This window comes from Epinephelus moara, chromosome 13, assembly GCF_006386435.1.
Source record: "Epinephelus moara isolate mb chromosome 13, YSFRI_EMoa_1.0, whole genome shotgun sequence".
Classification (NCBI taxonomy): Eukaryota; Metazoa; Chordata; class Actinopteri; order Perciformes; family Serranidae; genus Epinephelus; species Epinephelus moara.
Window position 1 is genome coordinate 24406757 of NC_065518.1, and position 20078 is coordinate 24426834.

At 41.3% G+C, this 20078-nt stretch overlaps 1 protein-coding gene across 1 annotated transcript in view; it reads left to right on the top strand.

Annotated features, from left to right (window-relative positions):
- si:dkey-121b10.7 (heparan sulfate glucosamine 3-O-sulfotransferase 6) overlaps positions 1–15457 on the top strand; it is a 28492-nt gene extending 13035 nt beyond the window's left edge. The window contains exon 2 of the mRNA XM_050060484.1: positions 13813–15457. Within this exon, the coding sequence (XP_049916441.1) occupies positions 13813–14431 (619 nt within the window). The 3' untranslated portion in view covers positions 14432–15457. The remainder of the gene's footprint in view (positions 1–13812) is intronic.
- Positions 15458–20078: the final 4621 nt, after the last annotated feature.

The window sequence follows — 20078 nt, forward strand, 5'->3', positions numbered from 1 at the left end:
GTCTGTCTGTCCATCCATCCATCCATAATAAAATATTTTAATATATGTAATATATTTTTGGACAACATGGAATAACGTCCTTGCAATATATTTCAGAATATTCCCATATTTCGGATATGATGTCATTTATTTTTCCCAATTTATGTGCCAAAGTTTACAGAAAAAAAGGTGATGTACAATCAGTATAATATCTGATATTAATGATTAAGTAAGATTCTCATTGCTTGATATTTTTAAATACTTTAAGTATATGTTAATATGAATATGTGCACTAATGCTGCAGCTAATTTATGTGGTATTTTCTCAAATATTTCATTTATTGTTTGGTTTATAGCAAAAAAAATATGTCCGTCAGACATTCCCAGAGCCCACACTGACATGTGAGTCTAGTGTCATAAAAAAATTAAGTGAGCATCAGTTGATATGCTGAATTTTTGCTTAAAATCATTTTAAAAATTAGGTGATTATCAAAATAATTTCCACTCCATTTTCTGTCATTTACCTAGTCAAGTAACTGGCTAATTGCTTTAACTTTAATGTGCTGATTTCATTATAAATTTAAATTTAAATGACCAGTAACCTAAACTGAACTGACATGCGTTCATCTCACGAACAGTCCAATTATGTAACTGTGGCAAGGACATCATGACATCACTGGGGTCAGGATCTACCCGATCTATCTGTCCGTCCCTCCCCTCCATCCTGTGTTCAGGGGATCGGATGAAGGCAGGGTGGGGCCCCCGGGGCCCCCGGGGCCCCCGGCAGCTGAGAGATAAAGCCACACAAGTAGGCCACTGTGGGCCTGGCAGGAACACGACTGCAGATTTTCCCATTTGATAAGTCAGGAGGGGTGGGAGCAATCAGTGTACACACACATACACACACTTAAACTGGCTCATGTGGACACATACAGTAAACTCATACATAAACATTTGAACACATAACAGGCTTATTTCCATGTTCAGCCATTACAGGTTGTTACGCTATCAGAGAGATAAAATCACTGCATCCTTTCTTCCTGTTCTTTATTTTCTTACTGTGGTCATTCTTTAAGGTATTAAGTACTTGGGTGATAATATGGTTCTCATTAATATACTGTAAAATATTTTCACTTTGTTACTTTATCATAATTTATATTTAGCCGGGGTATAAGCCTGTTCACATTCTTGCCATGAGCTAGAAAACGGGATTGACCCTGTCCTGACTGTAAGGTAATAATTATATAGCAAGTTAGCTTAGCTTAGCATAAAGACTGGAAACAGAGGGAAACAACTAGCATGGCTCTGTTCCAAGGTAACAAAACCCACCTGCCAGCTCCTCTAAGGCTCACTAATTACAGTAACACTTTATATCTTGTTTTACATTGTTTAATGGGGGTTATGTGCCAGACAAAAATTCCCATAAAACAGCAGACAAATTAAACTAATGAGACGTAATGTGTCACCTTTGGACAGAACCAGGCTAGTTGTTTCCAGTCTGTATGCTAAGGCTAAGCTAAGCTAACCGGCTGTTGGCTCAAGCTATATATTTTGCGTATATACATGAGCGCAGGCCTCCAGGAAGTGTGCTAGGCTTTGAAGCCAATTTTCCTAGTGGCCAAAAGGTAGTATTACTTCTTCTGGGCCTGTCACGTGATGCCATTGGGCCCAAGCAAACGTTTTCCCATAGACTTACATTGTAAAAGAGAAGTCTTTAAATCAGTGGATACATTTTTTAGCATCACAACCTCCACACAATGATTCATTTATCAGTCCCTCCAGAAAATCGCAATCTTGCAATCGCAATAATTAAGGCAAATTCAACAAAAGTCCGCAATATTATTTATAGCAAGTGATTACATGACATATTTTTTTGGAAGTAGTCCTCTCCTTTTGTCATTAGCGCTGCAATTTCCCGCAAAAAATAACATAAAAATGTCACAATTTTCATCTCAATTTTTGACAAAATTGGCCGCAAATTCTAGGTTTTTTTTGCTGCGAGATCCTGGTGGGACTGATTTATCATTGTGATCAGAATTTGATCCATTCAGTCCAATAACATTTTGAGATTCTAAAAGAGCTGCATGATTAAATCATTTTATCCCCATTCAAGGTAGCAGAGGGCGAAACGAGAAGTGTACTGTTCGGATGGCAGATGTTAGCCACTTCATGCACCAGTGAGCAGCTTTCATAGGAATGAATGGGGCCGTGCCTCTAACACTGTATCCAGTTCTCTTTAGATATCCAAGCATGAGAGTGGTATCAATCTTCTCATTTACTTCTCACCAAGAAAGCGTATGGCGTATTTCCCAAAATGTCAAACTGTTCCTTTAAGATGAATCATTACTGTGGTACATCAGTCAGCAATTAAGAGACAGACTTAAGTCAAACAGTTGCAAGCTAATGGTAAAGATCAAACTATGTAGAGTTGGCGGCTTCGCTCACAAAAGCACACACACACATATAGATCTTCCTCTGTCATTAGGGCTGCCCTGGTTCCTCAGAGGAAACTCTGACTGACCACTTCTCACTCACCGCTCTCAGGCCCTGTGATGTCTCTATTAACTGTTACGCCTCTATTTTTCCCCTCAGCTAGACACATTCTTCATCTCTTTCCTACCGACCTACCCCAGTGATGCAAACCTCCTCGGTAAAAATACTCCCCGCCACCCTGGTGCGTCAGCCAGACGGTAACCTTCGGAGTGTGTAATAGTCTGCCACACACACGCTGAAGCGTGATACAGTAAAGCTGAGGGCAATTTATGTAATGCAAATATTGTGTAAGGGGTGGATCATGTGCCAATATTCAGAGTGGATCAGAAAAGACATTAAAAGCACTGAATTAAGTTCCCGCTACAGACATACTGCTTTATATTTATGATAATCCACAAATTTCTACTGTTTATTCTGGTCCAGGTCATGTGAATTGATTCATTATATTATTAGGAATTATTGTTATGTTTAACTGGGAAGTGCTAACAAAAATGTGACATGTAAGTCAGTAAATTCATATGCTTAATAAATTAATATAGGCCCTATTGTCCCCACTGGTATTAATATTATTCTTTGACTGTGGAAAAGGTATTAAATCACATACTATGTGGTATTAAAAACTCTTTAAGAAGTCTTAAATCTAATTTGGTGAACACTTCAGAAACCCCGTAAATGTTAAACTTAAAAATATAGACCATTTCCTTTTGAATTCTTTTGCATTAAGACACAAAAACTCCACAATGAAAACCAGATGCAATTGCTTATCATTAATTACTTTAGACTTAAAATCTCCTTTTGGCAGCCCGACGACCAGAATACCTGAAAAAATAAGAAAATGTCCAAGAAATATGTTTTTTGATACATTTAACAAAGAGCTAAATTTTGGCCAGAAACATCATCCAACGAATGTAATGGCCCGACTCCAACAGACACAAAGAGAAGTACTACTTTACCTCCCCTTTTATTGAGCTGCTTACAGTCCCCGCTGACTTCTAATCAGCCCACAGAAGCTCCTCAGCCCTGTATTTGCCGTCAGTAATGACAAACCTCTCCCTCCACGCAGCAGCTTTTACAGAGCTTTGAACACACGCAGGCAGCCTGTATCTGTCTTCATGTGTCCCTCTGTAGTGGTTGAGGATGTCAATGTGTTTTAAAATCCCGTCATACGTGTCAAATGTACTCATAACAATCTCGCTGCGAAGGATACAGCAGAGGCCAAGTGGAGGCTTTGAAGTTGTGAAAGGGGAAAGTGGAAAAAATAGAGGTGAGTGAAGGAGGAATGGAGGGATAGAGGGAGGACAAGAGGGGGAAACGTTGCATGTACAAGAGAGAACTCTGCACGATGACATGTTGCATTACATGATCCCCCGTGATCCCAGGTGGTCTCGCCCTCTGAATCACAAACATCTGCTGCTGACCTTCGGGGTGGAAGAGTACATTTCCGTGCAGTGCAGGCTGGTTGGGATTAAGAGGGTCTGGGGGTCTGGCTCCGGGCCTAGCAGAGCCGGTATGGATCACAGCTTTCGGAGCTCTGAACCCCGGTACCAGAGGGAAACTTCCTAACCCAGAAACACTTCCCTCATCTCCGCCATACACACACACACACACACACATACTGAGGGCTTCATTGCTCCCAGATGTGGATCCATCCTGTGGAAGGCATGTTCAGATGGTTGATGTGTGTGTGTACGTGTCTGTGTTGTGTATGTCATACTAGAAAGCATAGAAAAGGGAGAGATGGGTGGTGTACAAACAGATTGGATGGAGTGTTTGCTTCCAACTAGAAAAGCGATAATAACCGCTGTGTTTACAGTACCTGCAGGTGCCTTTTTTTTCTCCTTAGAATTAAACACACACACACACACACACATATTTGAGAAGCAGTGTGAACCCTTTCGTGCCCTACAAAGTCACAGAGCAACAGAAACAGTGAATTTGATAGGAAAGAATGGGTTTTCTGGCTGCAAAACAGATAGACAAGATGTAATGCCTTTGTTTTAGGCCCTTTGAGATATTTTTACCTCCCAAATATTTTGTCTGGACTAAACATAACACCCAAAAAATACAAATATTGCGCTCCTTTAACAGTCTTCAGGGAATGCATAGTTAGAATAATCCACCAGGCCAATTGGGCCAGTGCTTGGAGATCTCTAGGGGCCACCAAACACAAACGTATCATGTCTTTGCTTTGTTAAAAATCAAATCAAATAATGGCGTGTGCCGAAATATGAACCAATGAATGCAGAGTTACCTTATTTGCACATCAGGAATATATTACGATAGGTTTCTGGGAATCAGCGTTGCCAACTTGGCGACTTTCTCGCTAGATTTGGTGATTTTATTTCCAAAGAGAGACTTCCGAAAAATTTGCAACTCACTCAGATCATCAGGGAAAAGATTTTTCTGCTCAGGGGCCTCTGCTTTCTTAATCCGTGCTTGTCTACAAACCTAAACTCTTTCAGCTTTTTGTTCTTTGAACAGTAAGTTGGCCTATTTTTTATCATTCAGACCTAGAAGTTCAGTAAAATATACAGTATTTGTGCCAGTCTACCATTTGTTAAAAAAAAAACATTTATATTTTCATTTTAATGAACAATCTAATACAAAACAATTTCATTAAACATTTTGTTGTGATGTAATGTTATTTATTTAAAGGGGATACTTCAGTGACCAAGTGTTGCACCTTCACATAGTTTGGAGACTTGCAAGAGAAAGACTTGAAAACGTGAAGTTGAAATAATATTTAAATTTTATTCCCAAGTGTGTCGAACGCCAACACACTTAAAGGCTGGGTCCATCTGCATTCTTTTCCATGTGTATCAAATGGAAACTCTCACTCAGCCGTTATCAAAAAGCGGTGAAGTAGGTTACTGCATTGACCACAGCCATTAGGAGTCTGGTGGCTGTGAACGGGAGCAACAGCAAAATGTATTTTAGCCTCCTGAAAAATAGAGCACCTAAAAAAAATCAAGATGTGAAGTGTTCACTATATTAAGATTTTTTTTTATCGCTTTACTGTCAGACAGCCCTTTCCGACAAGGAATTGAAGTTATCGATCTTTATTCTAAGCCACAAGACTCCTTTGACAGAAACAGTAATTTTACCTCACGGCACATGGGAGTTGTTGGTCTCCTGCCAGCTCGATTGTTTAGTTAGTTCGTTACTGTATGATTTTTGGAACCGCACAAACGTGGTGTCCACAGCTGTACATGAATTTGTTTATTTATTTATTTATTATTTACAATTTTTAACCAGGAAGTCCTGTCGAGATGAACGATCTCTTTTTTAAATGGAGACCTGGCCAATACAGCAGCAAAAGAAAAGTTACAGCCAAGCAACAACCACAATAAAAAAGATTTACAGCAACGTGTAGAAATGTTAGAACACCTACACACCATGACAAAAGCCAACTGATTTATTCATCCTTGTACTTATAAGAGCTTTAAGATCAGGCAGGGAGACCAATTCACATGGTTTCAGCTCTTTTTGAAGGTTATTCCAAATGAGAGGAGCAGAGCAGATAAAAGCTTTTTTTCCCAGCTCGGTCTACACACTAGGATCAGACAAAATCTTGAGATCTCAGACTGTAGCTGCAGTCAAATTACTGTTCAATCAAAGTACAAATGTATGAGGGGAGTTTACCCAGTACGGCTTTATAAATGAACAAATACCAGCGACTGTGCCTACGAAAATTCAAGTACTGCCGATCAGCCCTGGAACAAAGCGTACAGTGAAGAGTGAGGGCTTTACAACATGCAACCAAGACAGCATGCAGAAACCTACATCAGGTCATGTTGGAAAATGTTATTAAAAGCGCTTGGAAAAATAGCATTTGAAGGCTAATACATACATACTGAGACCTAAATTTGAATTTTGGGATTTGAATACATCAGGAACAATACAGGAAAGCTACAGAATGATATAAAAACCTCAAAAAAAGACAGAAAAAAACATAATGGAGTCACCCATTAATCCTACTGTTAAAAATGTGTAGTCTCTAGGTTAAAGCCGAGATAACCCTGATGACATCACCAGGGTTATTTTTGTCCTCCAGAGCCAGCGTAGTGCCACACATGACTGCTAAACTCAACTTTATATGTAAAGTTGAATGAATGCCCCTTTAACCAGATCACATAGTGTGACATAAGCAGTTACTTCTTCTGTGCTAAGCTAGGCTAATTACCCTTTAGCAGCACTAGATAAACGTAAGTGGATTGGATTTAGCAACTGCATCATTTACATGTACCAAGATGGCAGTTCATCAAACTTGATATTTTTCAATTACAGAGAACAGCTATTACTAGGCATTGAAACTAAATATACCTTTAGCTAAGGCTAGCTGTGGCTATCTCACCACCCACTAGCTTTAACTTGACATAGCTGTCTGTCTGTGGCAGAGAGTGCAGTTTAGCAAGCCAGGGTGCAGAGTGCGGTTTGGCTTGTATTTGCACTTACTGCAAATCCTGCATAGTGTTTTCATGGAAATTTTACATTTTTTTGGCACAATCATTTTATTGTAGTACAAATGTCCAAAGATTCTGGTGCTAACTCACTTCTTACCAAATATGTTGTTATCTGAACTCGGCCTGTCAGGCAGAAATGGAAAATGCTATTCATCCGATCTGTCTTCACATGAAGCAGCCCCCGCTTGTCTCCTGTTGCTTTTGTTGAGAGCCTGACGCAGGTCGGTATACACGGCTCACCCATGTGCCCTCATATTCTAGTCATAAACAGTAGCCTATTAGCCTGCAGTGCTTCAAACAGGCCCTAATAAAGCTCAGCCCACCCACACAGAGCGCAGCTAGATGTGGAGTGAGAGCGTCTGGACACATTTGCATGCACAGATAAACGCACATCTGCGCACTTTCAAAGCTGAGCGCATTCCTGCTCCAGATGCTAACGGTAAAGGTGTGATGAAAACAAACATGAGGTCGCTAGGTTTCCCTAAACACGGTTTGGAAGCCGTACAGAGGCTGGTATCAGATATAAAAGAACAAACACTATCTTCATGAGAGAAGAAGAGATTAGATGCTTTTGAGCAACGACTCCAGGTTAATGAGAGGATTACGCTGCTGCTGTTTTTCTCTTCATCTGTGCTCGTTCCTCACGTTCCCTCTTTCCTTTTACTCTTGCCCACTCCCTTTCTCTTCTTCTTCTATCCCTCTGTTTTATCCCCCCTTACCCTCCTCCCTGTACTCCACCAGTGTGGCCTCCTCCTGGGCTTTCTGTTGTAGCCGCGCTGTTCTGTGATTACAGGCTAGTGGTTCAAAATGTAAACATGATGTCAATGGGAGCCCCACTCAGCCCCGAATGGAACACGATGGCTTCCATTAGACTGATTGGATGAAATCAAACATCCATTTAGTGCCATAGACACACTCGCAAAACACCAAACAGTGCAAACACACCGGCACCTCGGTTGTTTTCAGCTCTCAGATCTGGTTGCGGGCTTTGGATAGCACTGCCTGTAGCCACAGGGAGAAACACAAATACTGAGAATATCTTGCATCTTGCATATCTGGGCCCATAGTGTTGTTCTGTAGTGTGTTTTTCTTTGCATTCCTCTGGATAGAAAAAAAAAAGAAGATGCCAGTCGAGGTTTTTCGGAGGCACAACAACTTTGTTTGATAAGAAACAACTGTTCCACAATGTGAAACACAGACAGTTAAGTTTTAGTGACAGTCCCTGTAGAGCAGAGATTTTTATTTGTGCAGCCTCTGTTATGAACTAATGCTGCATTCATGTGCTCCTCAGATGATCGCATTTCCCGAGTTGGGACGTGGTTCCTCCAACTTTCAAGTGTTTATGAGCTTGAAGTCATTATGTGGAAACAACACTGACCCTGAAATAAAATGTGTGTTGTATTTTATTGCGCAGAGCATTTAATCAACACATTGATAACAGTTTAAAACTTTATATTTCAAAGGAATTTTTTGTACCTAAACTTGCTGCACCAGTACATCCCCGTAGACCAGGGGTTTCAAACATACAGCCCGGGGGCCAGAACCGGCCCGCCAAAGAGTCCAATCCAGCCCACTGGATGACCTTGCACACCTACTGTAATAGTGATGCATTTGTGAAGGCTAAAATGTTCCAGGGTTCAGGAGCAAGTTAAACACTGAGTAGCTTTCCTCTTGTAAAATACAGCTTCAGAGGCCTTTGCATTGCTTTTCTTTCACTTTAGTTTGGTGTGGTGTTGTCAGGGTTACTACACAGGAGTGGAAATGTGTAGAAAAATGCACATGTGAGCAGCAGACTGACTGACTGAGTAAAAAATTTACATTATTAAAATTGCATTTATTCTTCTGGAGACATCACTGGCTGTTTTCTAAATGGATTGGCGTTTTTTAAATGTACTTCTTTAACAAAAAAAGGAAAATATTTGGAGGTGTTTGTCATTTATAGGATATTATGCAATGGTTTGACTGGTCTGTTCCACCTGCAATCAAATCGGACTGTATGTGTATGTGGCTCTTGCATTCTTCCTACGAAAAGTAATGCACCAAAATTTGTATATATACCACGAAACTGTGAGCCAGTAATTTGTGTATAACCTACAAATTTAGGAAGACTGCAGCAAAATGACTAATGCCCTGATGTGTGTAAAGAAAGAAGCAGTCCCACAAAGTGGCAGGTTGTAATGGTGGATGAGTCACAAAGCATTGGACTTTCCTCAAGAGACTGGTGTTAGGAAGCATGTTAACTTTGAGTCATTTTTAGGTACGGCATCACCATGTGTCTTTTCCAAAATCAAACCTGTGTACCTTTATTTTCTAAAGCTAAAGACGCCCAACCATGGTTCTTTTCCTAAACCTAACCACATTAACTTTACTTGCCTAAATCTAACCTCTGTAATTAAGTACAAAATGTCATTCTTGGGATGCAAATTCGTAGAATATCACGCAAACCATATGAAGATATGTTGCCTAAAACTTTACCCACTCTGGGTGGACAGCTATTAACAGTTACAACCTAATACTATAATACAAAAGCAAAAAATGACATCCAATAATAAAAAGTTTTTTACAATCGACCAAACATTTACTTTCGTCCGCTGTGTGTCTGCATATATGAGGTAAATTCGGCATCACAGTACCAAAGTTTTTGCTTTCTGAGTTTCGAACCATCACGTGAATTTTCCCAACCGGGAACTCATTTTTCCGATTATTCCAACACCACATGAATGCAAAGTAATGTTCACCAGTCATACTGGAAGACTCCACTGACAAGTAATATTGAGGGACTTGAGTGTATTGCAGCCAAAAATATGATGATTAAAGGATGCAACTTTGCCTTTTTTCTGTACTGGAAACACTTAATTTCTCAGGAATGTTTTTTCTGTGGTTGTCGGGAATCAGTTTGTGAAACGTTGCAAACACAGGTAGATGAGAGAGGAGGTAGATAGATGAACCAAACGAGCAGTAATTACGACAAAATAATCTGACAGATTGATGGCACATGAGAGTAAAAGTATCCAAGTGTGGAATTTCCTGTCAAAGCCAGAGCTGTTAAACTTGTCCTTGGATCCAAATGAGAAATTTAGCTTTAGATCCATAAAAACTATATTGCCACTCACGTCATGTGGTGACCAGAAATAAGCCCGCGACCCACAGCCTCACAGAAACTTGGCTTCGGAGCGATAGGTTGCAGCTCACGCTTTGGCCCGAAATGCTCATTGTAATACACCCCGATGTTGAGACTAGCCATAGAAACAGCATTGTTTTTCCAAACATTTCTCCCTTTGGTATTTGCTGTATTACTCCTGATTTTTTGTTTAGGCCTGTAATACATCTCAGGGGCTCCTTATGAATACCATAAGTTATGTATTTGGTGTTACCCTTGTAGATTCATGCCAGGGGACATGTCGGACTTGGAGCTAACTGTGTGTGTTGGATCAGAGAGAGAGAGGAATGGAGTCGGCTCCATCACCACACACCAGAGCTCAGAGCCCTATAAGCCCTTCACTTACAGACCAACCACGAAGACTCCGACCCAACCGTCACCACATGCCTGCTGAGGAGGGAGGAGGGAGGGAGAAGCATGGAAATTAGCTGGGGGATCTTTCACAGTTGCACCACTGGCATTCCTCATCGCTTAGATTTCTATAACACAAACTAAGCCCGAGCTTTGAATCTCCTCTTTAAACTCAACAAAAAAAAATTGGCAGGGCATTTCTTTTTACAGCGGAGGTTATTAAATTCCATTTTAGCGTTACGGTAGCATTTGAATGTAATAAAGGACACAAGACAAATAGGTTTTCCTTTCCCTCCCATTTCCCTCGTTTTATATACAATGTACACTGGCAGGCTATGAGGACTCTCAGTCAGACTCTGGTCAGGGTTTGTTGATCTTTTTTAGGTACTACCTCGTCTCCTCAGCCTCTGAGTCATCTAAGTAGGGGTAAAGATCAAGAGGAAGAGGGCAGCCCAGTCCTGTGAGAGCCAAAGTGTGCCTAGAATACCTCTGCCACTGATGATAATAACAATCACAGGGCCAAAGGCAACATCCAGGACTGAATGCAAACACATGGCTACCATAAGACAAAACTCTGCTGTTTGTTACAGGATACTTTTGAACTTGGACCTTTTTTTTCGACTACCGCAGCCAAAATATTCAATAAATTAAAGGTTAATTCCAGTATATTACAAACTGAGTCTTATTTTCATACTTGGTCCTCATTTCTATCAGTAATGATAACATTGTACTCACCAAAATAATTCGTAAGAAGGATTGTGGCAATATAAAACAACGGGGGAAGAAACGAGTGGTCAGATTATCAGACCAGTTTCGCCTAATTAGCTAAACCACTTTATTCAGAGATAAAATTGTTTTTTCTTCCAAAGTTTGGCTAACCCGGGCATTTATTAAAACTGTGTGATTGTCTCACTTCTTATGTTGCTTGCCCTTCCAGATCTCTTTTCAGCAATCTTCCTGAGTACCCAGATGTCAGCAATAGACCCTTTTCACTGAGGATATTTTGACATGTTACAGAGAAGCACAGGTGTTAGTAATAAAAAATCAGCGATGGCTGAATTCCATTTTGCTGCTTCGGTTATTCATGCTGGCGCATTGTCACACTGTCATGGCTTACTGGGACACTTGAGGACAGAGCCATCCTCACTGTTGTTAGTAACGTGTGCTTTTTCCTATGGCGAGTCAAATGTCGATGAAAAAGGCCTGTCAGCTTTGGAAGTACAATGTTACTACTACGCTAACTGCTACGAACTGCTGTTTTTAAATGAGACATAAGGGCAAGAAAGATGTATTTAATGTCTGGTGTCAGGCAGTAATGTGGTATTTAGAAATGTGTAATGTGATAACTTTTGTCAGCAATTAGTGTAAGGGATTGCAATTCTTCTACTGCTGGGGTCTTCAACATTTTTTCAGGCTAAGGACCCTTTAGCTGAAAGAAAGACAGCAGGGACCCCTATACTACATGCACAGGCAGATGCCGGTTGTCAGGCAGAGGGCCATATCAGCCTCAGTCTGCAGTTTTGACCTGTATTTGCTTTTTCATGTAGGTTAGGGATGAAACTTCCAACAAGGATAACTTGTTGCAATAGGCAAAAACACACATATTTTAATTTTTGAAAAGAAAAAAAAAATGTATTGAACAATAATTCTGCAGCTCCCCTGCAGTAAATCAGAGGACCCCTCAGTGGTCTCAGACCCCCAGTTCAAGAGCCAAGGCTCACTAGGATAAGTGACTGTAGTGTGGTTACAGAATTACCAGTTGCAATCCCTTACACTACTAATTACTGACAAAAGTCATCCAATTTTGCAGGCATGTCCAAAGCCTGGCACGCCGATTGATTTTAAACAGCCCGCAGCTTGTCTTTCAAAATATACTATATGTGACACACTATATTTGCATTTTTACATTCATTTTACGATGGCAGGACTATCACACAGTTTGTAGACATGTGTCAAGTGCGCAGGCAGAACTAATGTGTTTTTTTAAGCAGAGGGTAAACAAGCAAACAGTTACCTAGCAGCAGACATTTCCTGCTGTGCAGCAGAGAGGCCACAGCAAAAAAGTTGACAGCTGCTTTCAAGATTGGTGGAAGGTTGACTATTTAGTCAGTGAAAAATGAAACAGTTGCAATTGTCTTATTTGTATGTGATTTTTGAAATAACCCATGTGATGTGAGAAGCAGCTGGCTCCTAGGTTTTTTCACATTATTGAATCTGGCCCCCATTCAAAACAATTTGGACACCCCTGCATTACTGTAATGTGAATTTACATTTCCTAGGATAGCAAAGGCATGACCTACCCTACTCTCCCTCTGTTTGGCTAGTACTTGTTGCCTTAATTGTTTGCAGGGGTTGGGTTTAGGCAGGAGGAGTGGGGCTGGTTAGGGTTAGGGTAAGAATGTCAGGGTACACCAATCAAATGGCGGGCCATGCCTTCGTATACTAGGAAATTCAGTTCTCAGACCCCGTTAGCTTGATGCAGGGGTTGAAGATGCAGTTAGCATCTATTGCCTCCCAGTTACAACGTTTTTTTTTTTAAGTTTTCATGTAGTGTGGGTTGCTAACATTAGCTGCTGTTTAGCCTGCATTTAAGAATCAACTGTTTTCGGTCAGAGTTGGAGGGTGTGTGAAGCCCACAGCATCACTGTGAGGATTGTAAAGCAGCTGTGTGCAGTCATGTGGCGCTAATGTTAAGCTAGCTGGTGATGTTCAGTTAATATATCCAAACAAGGCTGGCAGCTTGTTAAACCAAATTCTTTTTTTTCTTTTTGTTTGTTGCTTTTACACTGTCATGTGATACAGATTACCTCGTAGTACACACAAAAAGGAAAAACAAGCAATTAAAGTGAAACTGTATAGTAACTTTTCCAACCCTGCTGTAAGGCTACAAATACCAGTGGTATGACAGTAATGTGGCTATTATTTCGGTCCTGCGGGACGGTCTCCCAGCTTCAAGGACCAAGCGCAGAGGGAGAGTCCAGGCTGTTTAGGAGGAGGCAGCGGATGAGAGGAAATTACTTTCCTGAGGTTAATATAGCCTTGCGGTTTTCCTACAGTAGCCGCTCACAGACTCCCTCCCAGTCTGCACTGACATGGTCACTCCATCAATGCCAGCAGCTAATGTCATGTTTATCTCCCTCTAATCGCAGATTTAGCCCACTAATTACAAAGCGAAATCAAAAAGGCTTCAAGGCAAGTGAGGCATCATCACAGGAATGCTCTGAGAATTATGAGAAAGTCATGGGAGTGTGTTCATTTCTTCTAATATGAAGATGTTATTTTTGAACATACAGTATGTTGGAGGTATACTCATATATTTAGATTACAGTTTTATTAATGGCTGTCTTTTTTTTCCTCTGTCATGCAGGAACCTGATGCCTCGTACTCTGGAGGGTCAGATCACCATGGAGAAGACGCCCAGTTACTTTATCACCAAAGAAGCCCCTCGTCGCGTCTTCTCCATGAGCCGCCACACCAAGCTCATCGTGGTGGTGCGTGACCCGGTGACCCGGGCTGTTTCTGATTACACTCAGACTCTTACCAAATCTCCCGGGCTCCCGTCCTTCAAGAACCTGGCTTTCCGCAACGCCACCACAGGCCTCATCGACACATCATGGAGTGCCGTGCGCATCGGCATCTACGCCAAGCACCTAGAGAACTGGCTGCGCTTCTTCCCGCTCTCACGCCTCCTCTTCGTCAGCGGGGAACGCCTTGTGACGGACCCGGCGGGCGAGATGGGCCGAGTCCAGGACTTCCTGGGGCTCAAACGCGTGGTGACAGACAAGCACTTCTACTTCAACCAGACCAAAGGTTTCCCCTGCCTAAAGAAGCCCGAGGGGAGCAGCAGGCCGCGCTGCCTGGGGAAGTCGAAGGGCAGGCCCCATCCCCAGATCCCCTCTGAGGTCCTGCATCGGCTCAGAGACTTCTACAGACCCTTCAATCTCAAGTTTTACCAAATGACTGGCCACAATTTTGGCTGGGACTGAACGGCTACTCGCCAAAGCTCTTAAAAACTGTTAGTAGCATTCTTGTTAAGCCAACTACCAGAACCAGACAGGGATATCTTGAAGACGTTGTGTGTTACCAAAGCTGTTACTGTGCAAAATATGCCTTTCCTTCATTTCTTAAGCTATGAAAAGTCCCGCCTTCCTCCAGATTTACAGCCATGCTAGCAAAGTTTGTGAGAGCTTCGATCCCCTGAGCCACTTTAGCAAGCAGTGCTGAGGAAAAGCTTGTGAGAAGTGCTGGTTGCTGCTGCTGAAGTGTGACGAGTGACGAGCACTTGGCACCCCGAGTGCCAGAGGTACACTGAGCTCTTATTGCTGTCCAGAACACTTAAAAGCACAGCCTCTATATTGAAAATAACTCCACAAAGACGCTAACACTGCAAAGAGATGTGCCTAAAGTTAAACCAAATGGCAAAAGAGTAACAAGCCTTGACAGCCTGGCAAAGCTACGATAAACCAGCTCTGCTTGAAAAAAGAAAACACTCAGAGAAAAGAAGCAAAGGGGTTTTGAGTTATGCACAATGGCACAATCAAAATAAATGTAAATGTGGGTTATTGAGACATAAAGTAATCATTCAGACTCATTTAAATCCGTTTATACAGTGTATGCAGTTCTTTTTTTCTTCAGTTCTTTCGATGCAATCTCCATTTCTGGACTGTCTTTAATAAAAATTAAAGATGTAGCAAACGCAGGAGGATACCTGGTACTGGTGCAAAAAGATACCATAAATATTAAACAGTCCACCATGTGCTGTAAATTTGCTGTTATTTATGTCGTCAATACAATGCTTGTATAAAATGTTCTCTGCAAACAACACCTGTATCTGTGAATGTTCTCTACTTCATTTAATCAACATTCACCTCCACAAACGGTACTTACATGCAACTGTATATTTCTAAAAGCTTAATTTATAAGATGACAAACTATTGTTGAGATGTTTTCTCTGAGACCTTTTTTTGTATATGAAATTCTGCTGGAAGTTCTGACTAAAACTTTTATTCTGAAACATGTGTTTGGGGCTGATTTTTGCAAGGCATTTCTGAGAAGCACTCAGTTCATCCTCTTTGTATTTATTCCAAACAAACCCATGTTGCGGCTGCCGGGAATCTAAAATACATCTGTTTAGCAGATGATTGTTTTCCTGGAAGAGACCGAGCAGACACTGGATGATTAGAAAAGAAAATGCAATTAATCACTGTTGTGTGATTTTAAGGGATGATTTAGTAGGAAAGCTGACATTTATTTACAGTGTATGGAAATCTTGTGGACTGTTAGTTTAATACTGAACCTTTGCTTATTTATTAAACCAAGTGTTAAACTCACAAACGGCAAAAAAAATAACTTTTATAATCTGGGACTTAAATGAATGAGGAATATTATTCACAACAACAGTTGCAGCTAGGGTCAGCAGCCAGTTAGCTTAGCACTGGAAACAGGGAAACATTGCCTTGCTCTGACTGAATGTAACAGAATCTACCAACTTGCAGCTAAATGTCAGGGTGATTGCAACTTTTAAAACATTTCTCGCTGTTTCTGACATTAACTCAGTCGTTCCACTGAGTTAAAATCTGCTAAATAAATCAGTAACATTATATCAGTACAACACAATTAAAACAACAATAAGGCCTGCCACAGTTTGAAAAGCTGTTTTAAATCCTTTAAAGGGAGCCATGTTGGAAACTTAACAGCAAAACTTGCCATCATGGTCAAAGTGATTGACATTTTGGGAAATACGCTTATTGACTTTGTTGCTGAGAGTTAGGTAAGAGTGTCAATACCACTCTCTTGTCTGTTGGCTATATAAAGCTACAGGCAGCGGCTGGTTAGCTTGGCTCAGGCTAAAAACATGATGAGCCAGCGAGCTTAGCTTTATCCAAACATAACAAAATCAGCCTACCAGCACCTCTTAAACTCAAAAATTAACATGTTTGTTTGATTCAGATGTTGTTACCTTCAAACAGAGCCAAAATAACGTAACTCGTTTCCAGTGGGGGCTGTCCATTGTTACGACGGCTCCTAATTTTGAAACCCCAGTAGCCCAAAAAATGTCACATCTGACTGAAAACCAATTGGTTCAACAGCTGGTATCCTGAACACAAATGCTTTTGCAATTGCTCCAAAGGCCCTTTGCTCCGAATACAAGGGCTACACATTCTCCGAAACAGAACCACATGACAAGTTATCACGCAAAATGATGTCATTGGACCTTCTTACTATGCCTCTACTGGCTAGTACTTCTTTCCTTCTTGGTTTGTTTGGTTAGTTGGGTTAAGACATGAGGAATAAGATTGGTTAGGGTAAGAAATCACAGTGAGTCAGTCAGAAGCCCTTTTTAGATGGGAATTAGGGTTAGGGGTTAGGGTTAGGGTTAGGGGGGTTAGGGCCCAATCAGTCTTTCAGCATTGGCAGTATAAAAACAAAATGCCGCCTACCTACTTTTGTTTATACAGAATGCACCTTTTTCGGGGCAATAGGGGGCGTGAGCAAGTAACAAAACGTGTAGCTCAGCGTGTGACGTAAACAGTGATGTGGGAGGGAAGCCACGGCTAGTCAGTCCTTCGGCTATTTTCTCGTAAGTCGGCCTGTTCTTCACTATCCCCGTCATCTGACAGTTAATGGTCTCTTTGTTTGCAAGGGCAAGAAGGGCGCGCAATTCCTTGCCTCCCCAGTTGCTCATCTTTACAGTGTCTGTCAGTTTTGCATTTCCCTCTTGCTACTAGCTGCTCACTAATTCCTGCTATCAGCTGTTTCCTGTTTATCCACCGCCAGTGGCTCGCACGTGCGGCGTCATCAACAGCTCCTCCCACAAGTCTTCAACAGCCCCTCCTGTTGCGGAAGGCCTCCTCGGTCTGTTTAAACTAAAAGGGTTCCACCAATATGACTACCCTACGAGGTGGAAAATTGGGCATTCCACCAATATGACTACCCTACGAGGTGGAAAATTGGGCACCTCGAATCAAGTGTGTTTAAATGCTCTCAGCTTGCCGGCAAAACGGCCCAACATTCGCGGAAAATTTGGCAGTGTAAAAGTGGCTAGAGGCATGGTAGGAAAAATAATATTGCTGAAGTTACAGTAGGCTGTCGGATATCATGTCCTACCAGCTTTACTTCCTGTTTAACAGTTAACGTTCTTTCTTAACCAGAGAATTTGGGTGCGGTTAATAGTAACACATAGTGTTAATCCATTTCTATAGCAATGAGATAGCAGCTACAGTACTGGAAAACAGCAATATGGCACAATTCAAATAATTTACTGTTTATCAGAGCACTAATGAGGTAACAATTAGCACAAATCACCGACTAATTCTTTTTATGTCTTTTGGTTATTCTAATGAGACTTTTCAAATGTTTAACTGAAAGTTGTGCACTTCCCAGCAGTTGTTGGGAGCCGCAGCTGCTGGTGGATGCTGCAAACTCTGAACACGTCCCGAAACTGCATTTCAGACAGTGGACCTTGAGACCGAGAGACTAGAGCAAATGAGAGAGGTGTGCTGTGCTATTTTTGTTGGTGGGATTTTATGTAATTCACTTCATTTAATGCAGCCGTTCAACACACAGAGGCTGTAAATGCCAATATGGAAATAAACAACACAATAAACTTAGGTGGAGGGCAGCTACACAGAGAGGGATAATGAAGGCTATCGTGCTACAATTATGGTAAAATACAAGATAGAATGACTGGCTAAGTGTATGATGTTTATAACAGTGCACCTGCACAAGCTTGGAGGACAAAATATATGACAAACAGTGTGGCTTGACAACAATGTCAGGACATTCATTCAGGAAAATATGAAATATCATAACAATACATAAATACACTGGGTGCTTTAGTCTAACAATCTTTCTTCCCTGGTTCCCGCATTATACTGTTCCATGCAGCAGTAATATTACGAGGGTAACAAAGGCTTAATTCTCAAAGAAGAACAAACTACTCACGTTTCTTCACAGACTCACAGGGATGATAGGTTTTTAGATTGGAGGTCCAATGTTTGGAGCAGCCGAGTTGTGTAATTGGTGCTTTACCATCAGGTTCGACAGCCATGTATATTCAACATATATACACAGATGCTCCCAATCAACTGAGGGAAAGAGAGTGTGAAACATTTGTGGAAGCAGGGCCGACTGATTGCAGGCCGTGAATCTTTCTAACTTCAGTGTGCATTTTTAAAGAGACATTCAGGAGCAATGGCCATTTGTTCTCAGGGGTACTGTCGGACAATGGGCTTTAGGTCCAATGGGAAAATTTGAGGGATATTGGGATTTCTGAATAACGAGCCATCGGAACAATGGTATGGCACCTCTTATGCCTGGCTATGGCCTTATTGGACACACAGATATGAGAATGGTTTCAATCTTCTTTTCCTTCTATCAACAAGAAAACAAATAAGCATATCTCCCAAAATTCGGAGCTGTCATTTTAAGCACAAGTGAGCAGTTAGTCAGTCTTTGGCAAACACTTCCCAGTTGCAGGAGTTGGTGGTTGGAGTGGACGACTGATTGGGGCGGTAAAGGTGGGGTCATATGGCTGCAGGGGCTAAATGTGAAGTTAACTCACGGACAGTGGCTTTTCTGATGTGTAAGCGATCAATTCACTGCTGTGATTGGAGACCTTTTGGGAATGGACAATCTTTGACCTCTTCACTCCCCCTTGACCTGTGAGCCTGGCCGCCATAAACTGCTGACCACTACCGCCAGTCCGCCAAGCTGGTTAATGGAGTCACCCTGCATGAGCTATGAGTGCGGATGCATGCTCTCACACACATGCACACACTCACACACAAATAAACACACACACACACACACACAGGCATACAACAACTCCCCCCTGATCCATTAATATTGCATTCTCAACCTCTGGGACCTCCACTGAGGGGAAATGGTACAGATCAATAACTGCCTGTTTAGTTTATAGGCAGCGGGGATATGTGCTTATACGTACCATGTCCCACTGTCACTGTGATTTAACTCAGGGGTCGAGCACGGGTCGCTATCATACATTTGTAAAATATTATTTAACACCTGATATATCTTCCATACATCTGTAATCGATGCAGGACCTAAACACACATACACAGGGGAGCACGCAAGGACGCTGGACCAGAGTATGGCTTTAATCTTTCCCCGATTCCTGGTCCATCCATCTAGTTTCTCATTTACGTGGTTGTTAAATGCACGTGTATGACATTTATATTTATGTTTATAAATGTATAGTTTTTTCTGTTAAGGTAACATAGCAGATGAACTTAACCTGTTTAGAGCCAAATTATGTTCCAAACACAAAAATACTGTTAAAGTGAATTTCTACTCTTAATGCACTCATAAATCATCAGCAAAGAATGATTTTTTCTCTCCATCCCAACAGACAGAGTATCTGAATGCATGTAACCAGGTAATAGTAAAAATGGCAATAAATAATCTTAATACACCGTTTTTCAACAAAAAGCAAGAGTTTATTTATTATTCATGACTGGTTACCTCATCAATTTCATATACATATATATATTTTCTATACTGTATTTATCATCACGACTCAAAATATCAAAACAGTATGTTCAAAAATTCCTGAGATGGATATTCTGTGTACATAAGCAGCAGCATATTTGCATCCTGTGTATATGCATACTA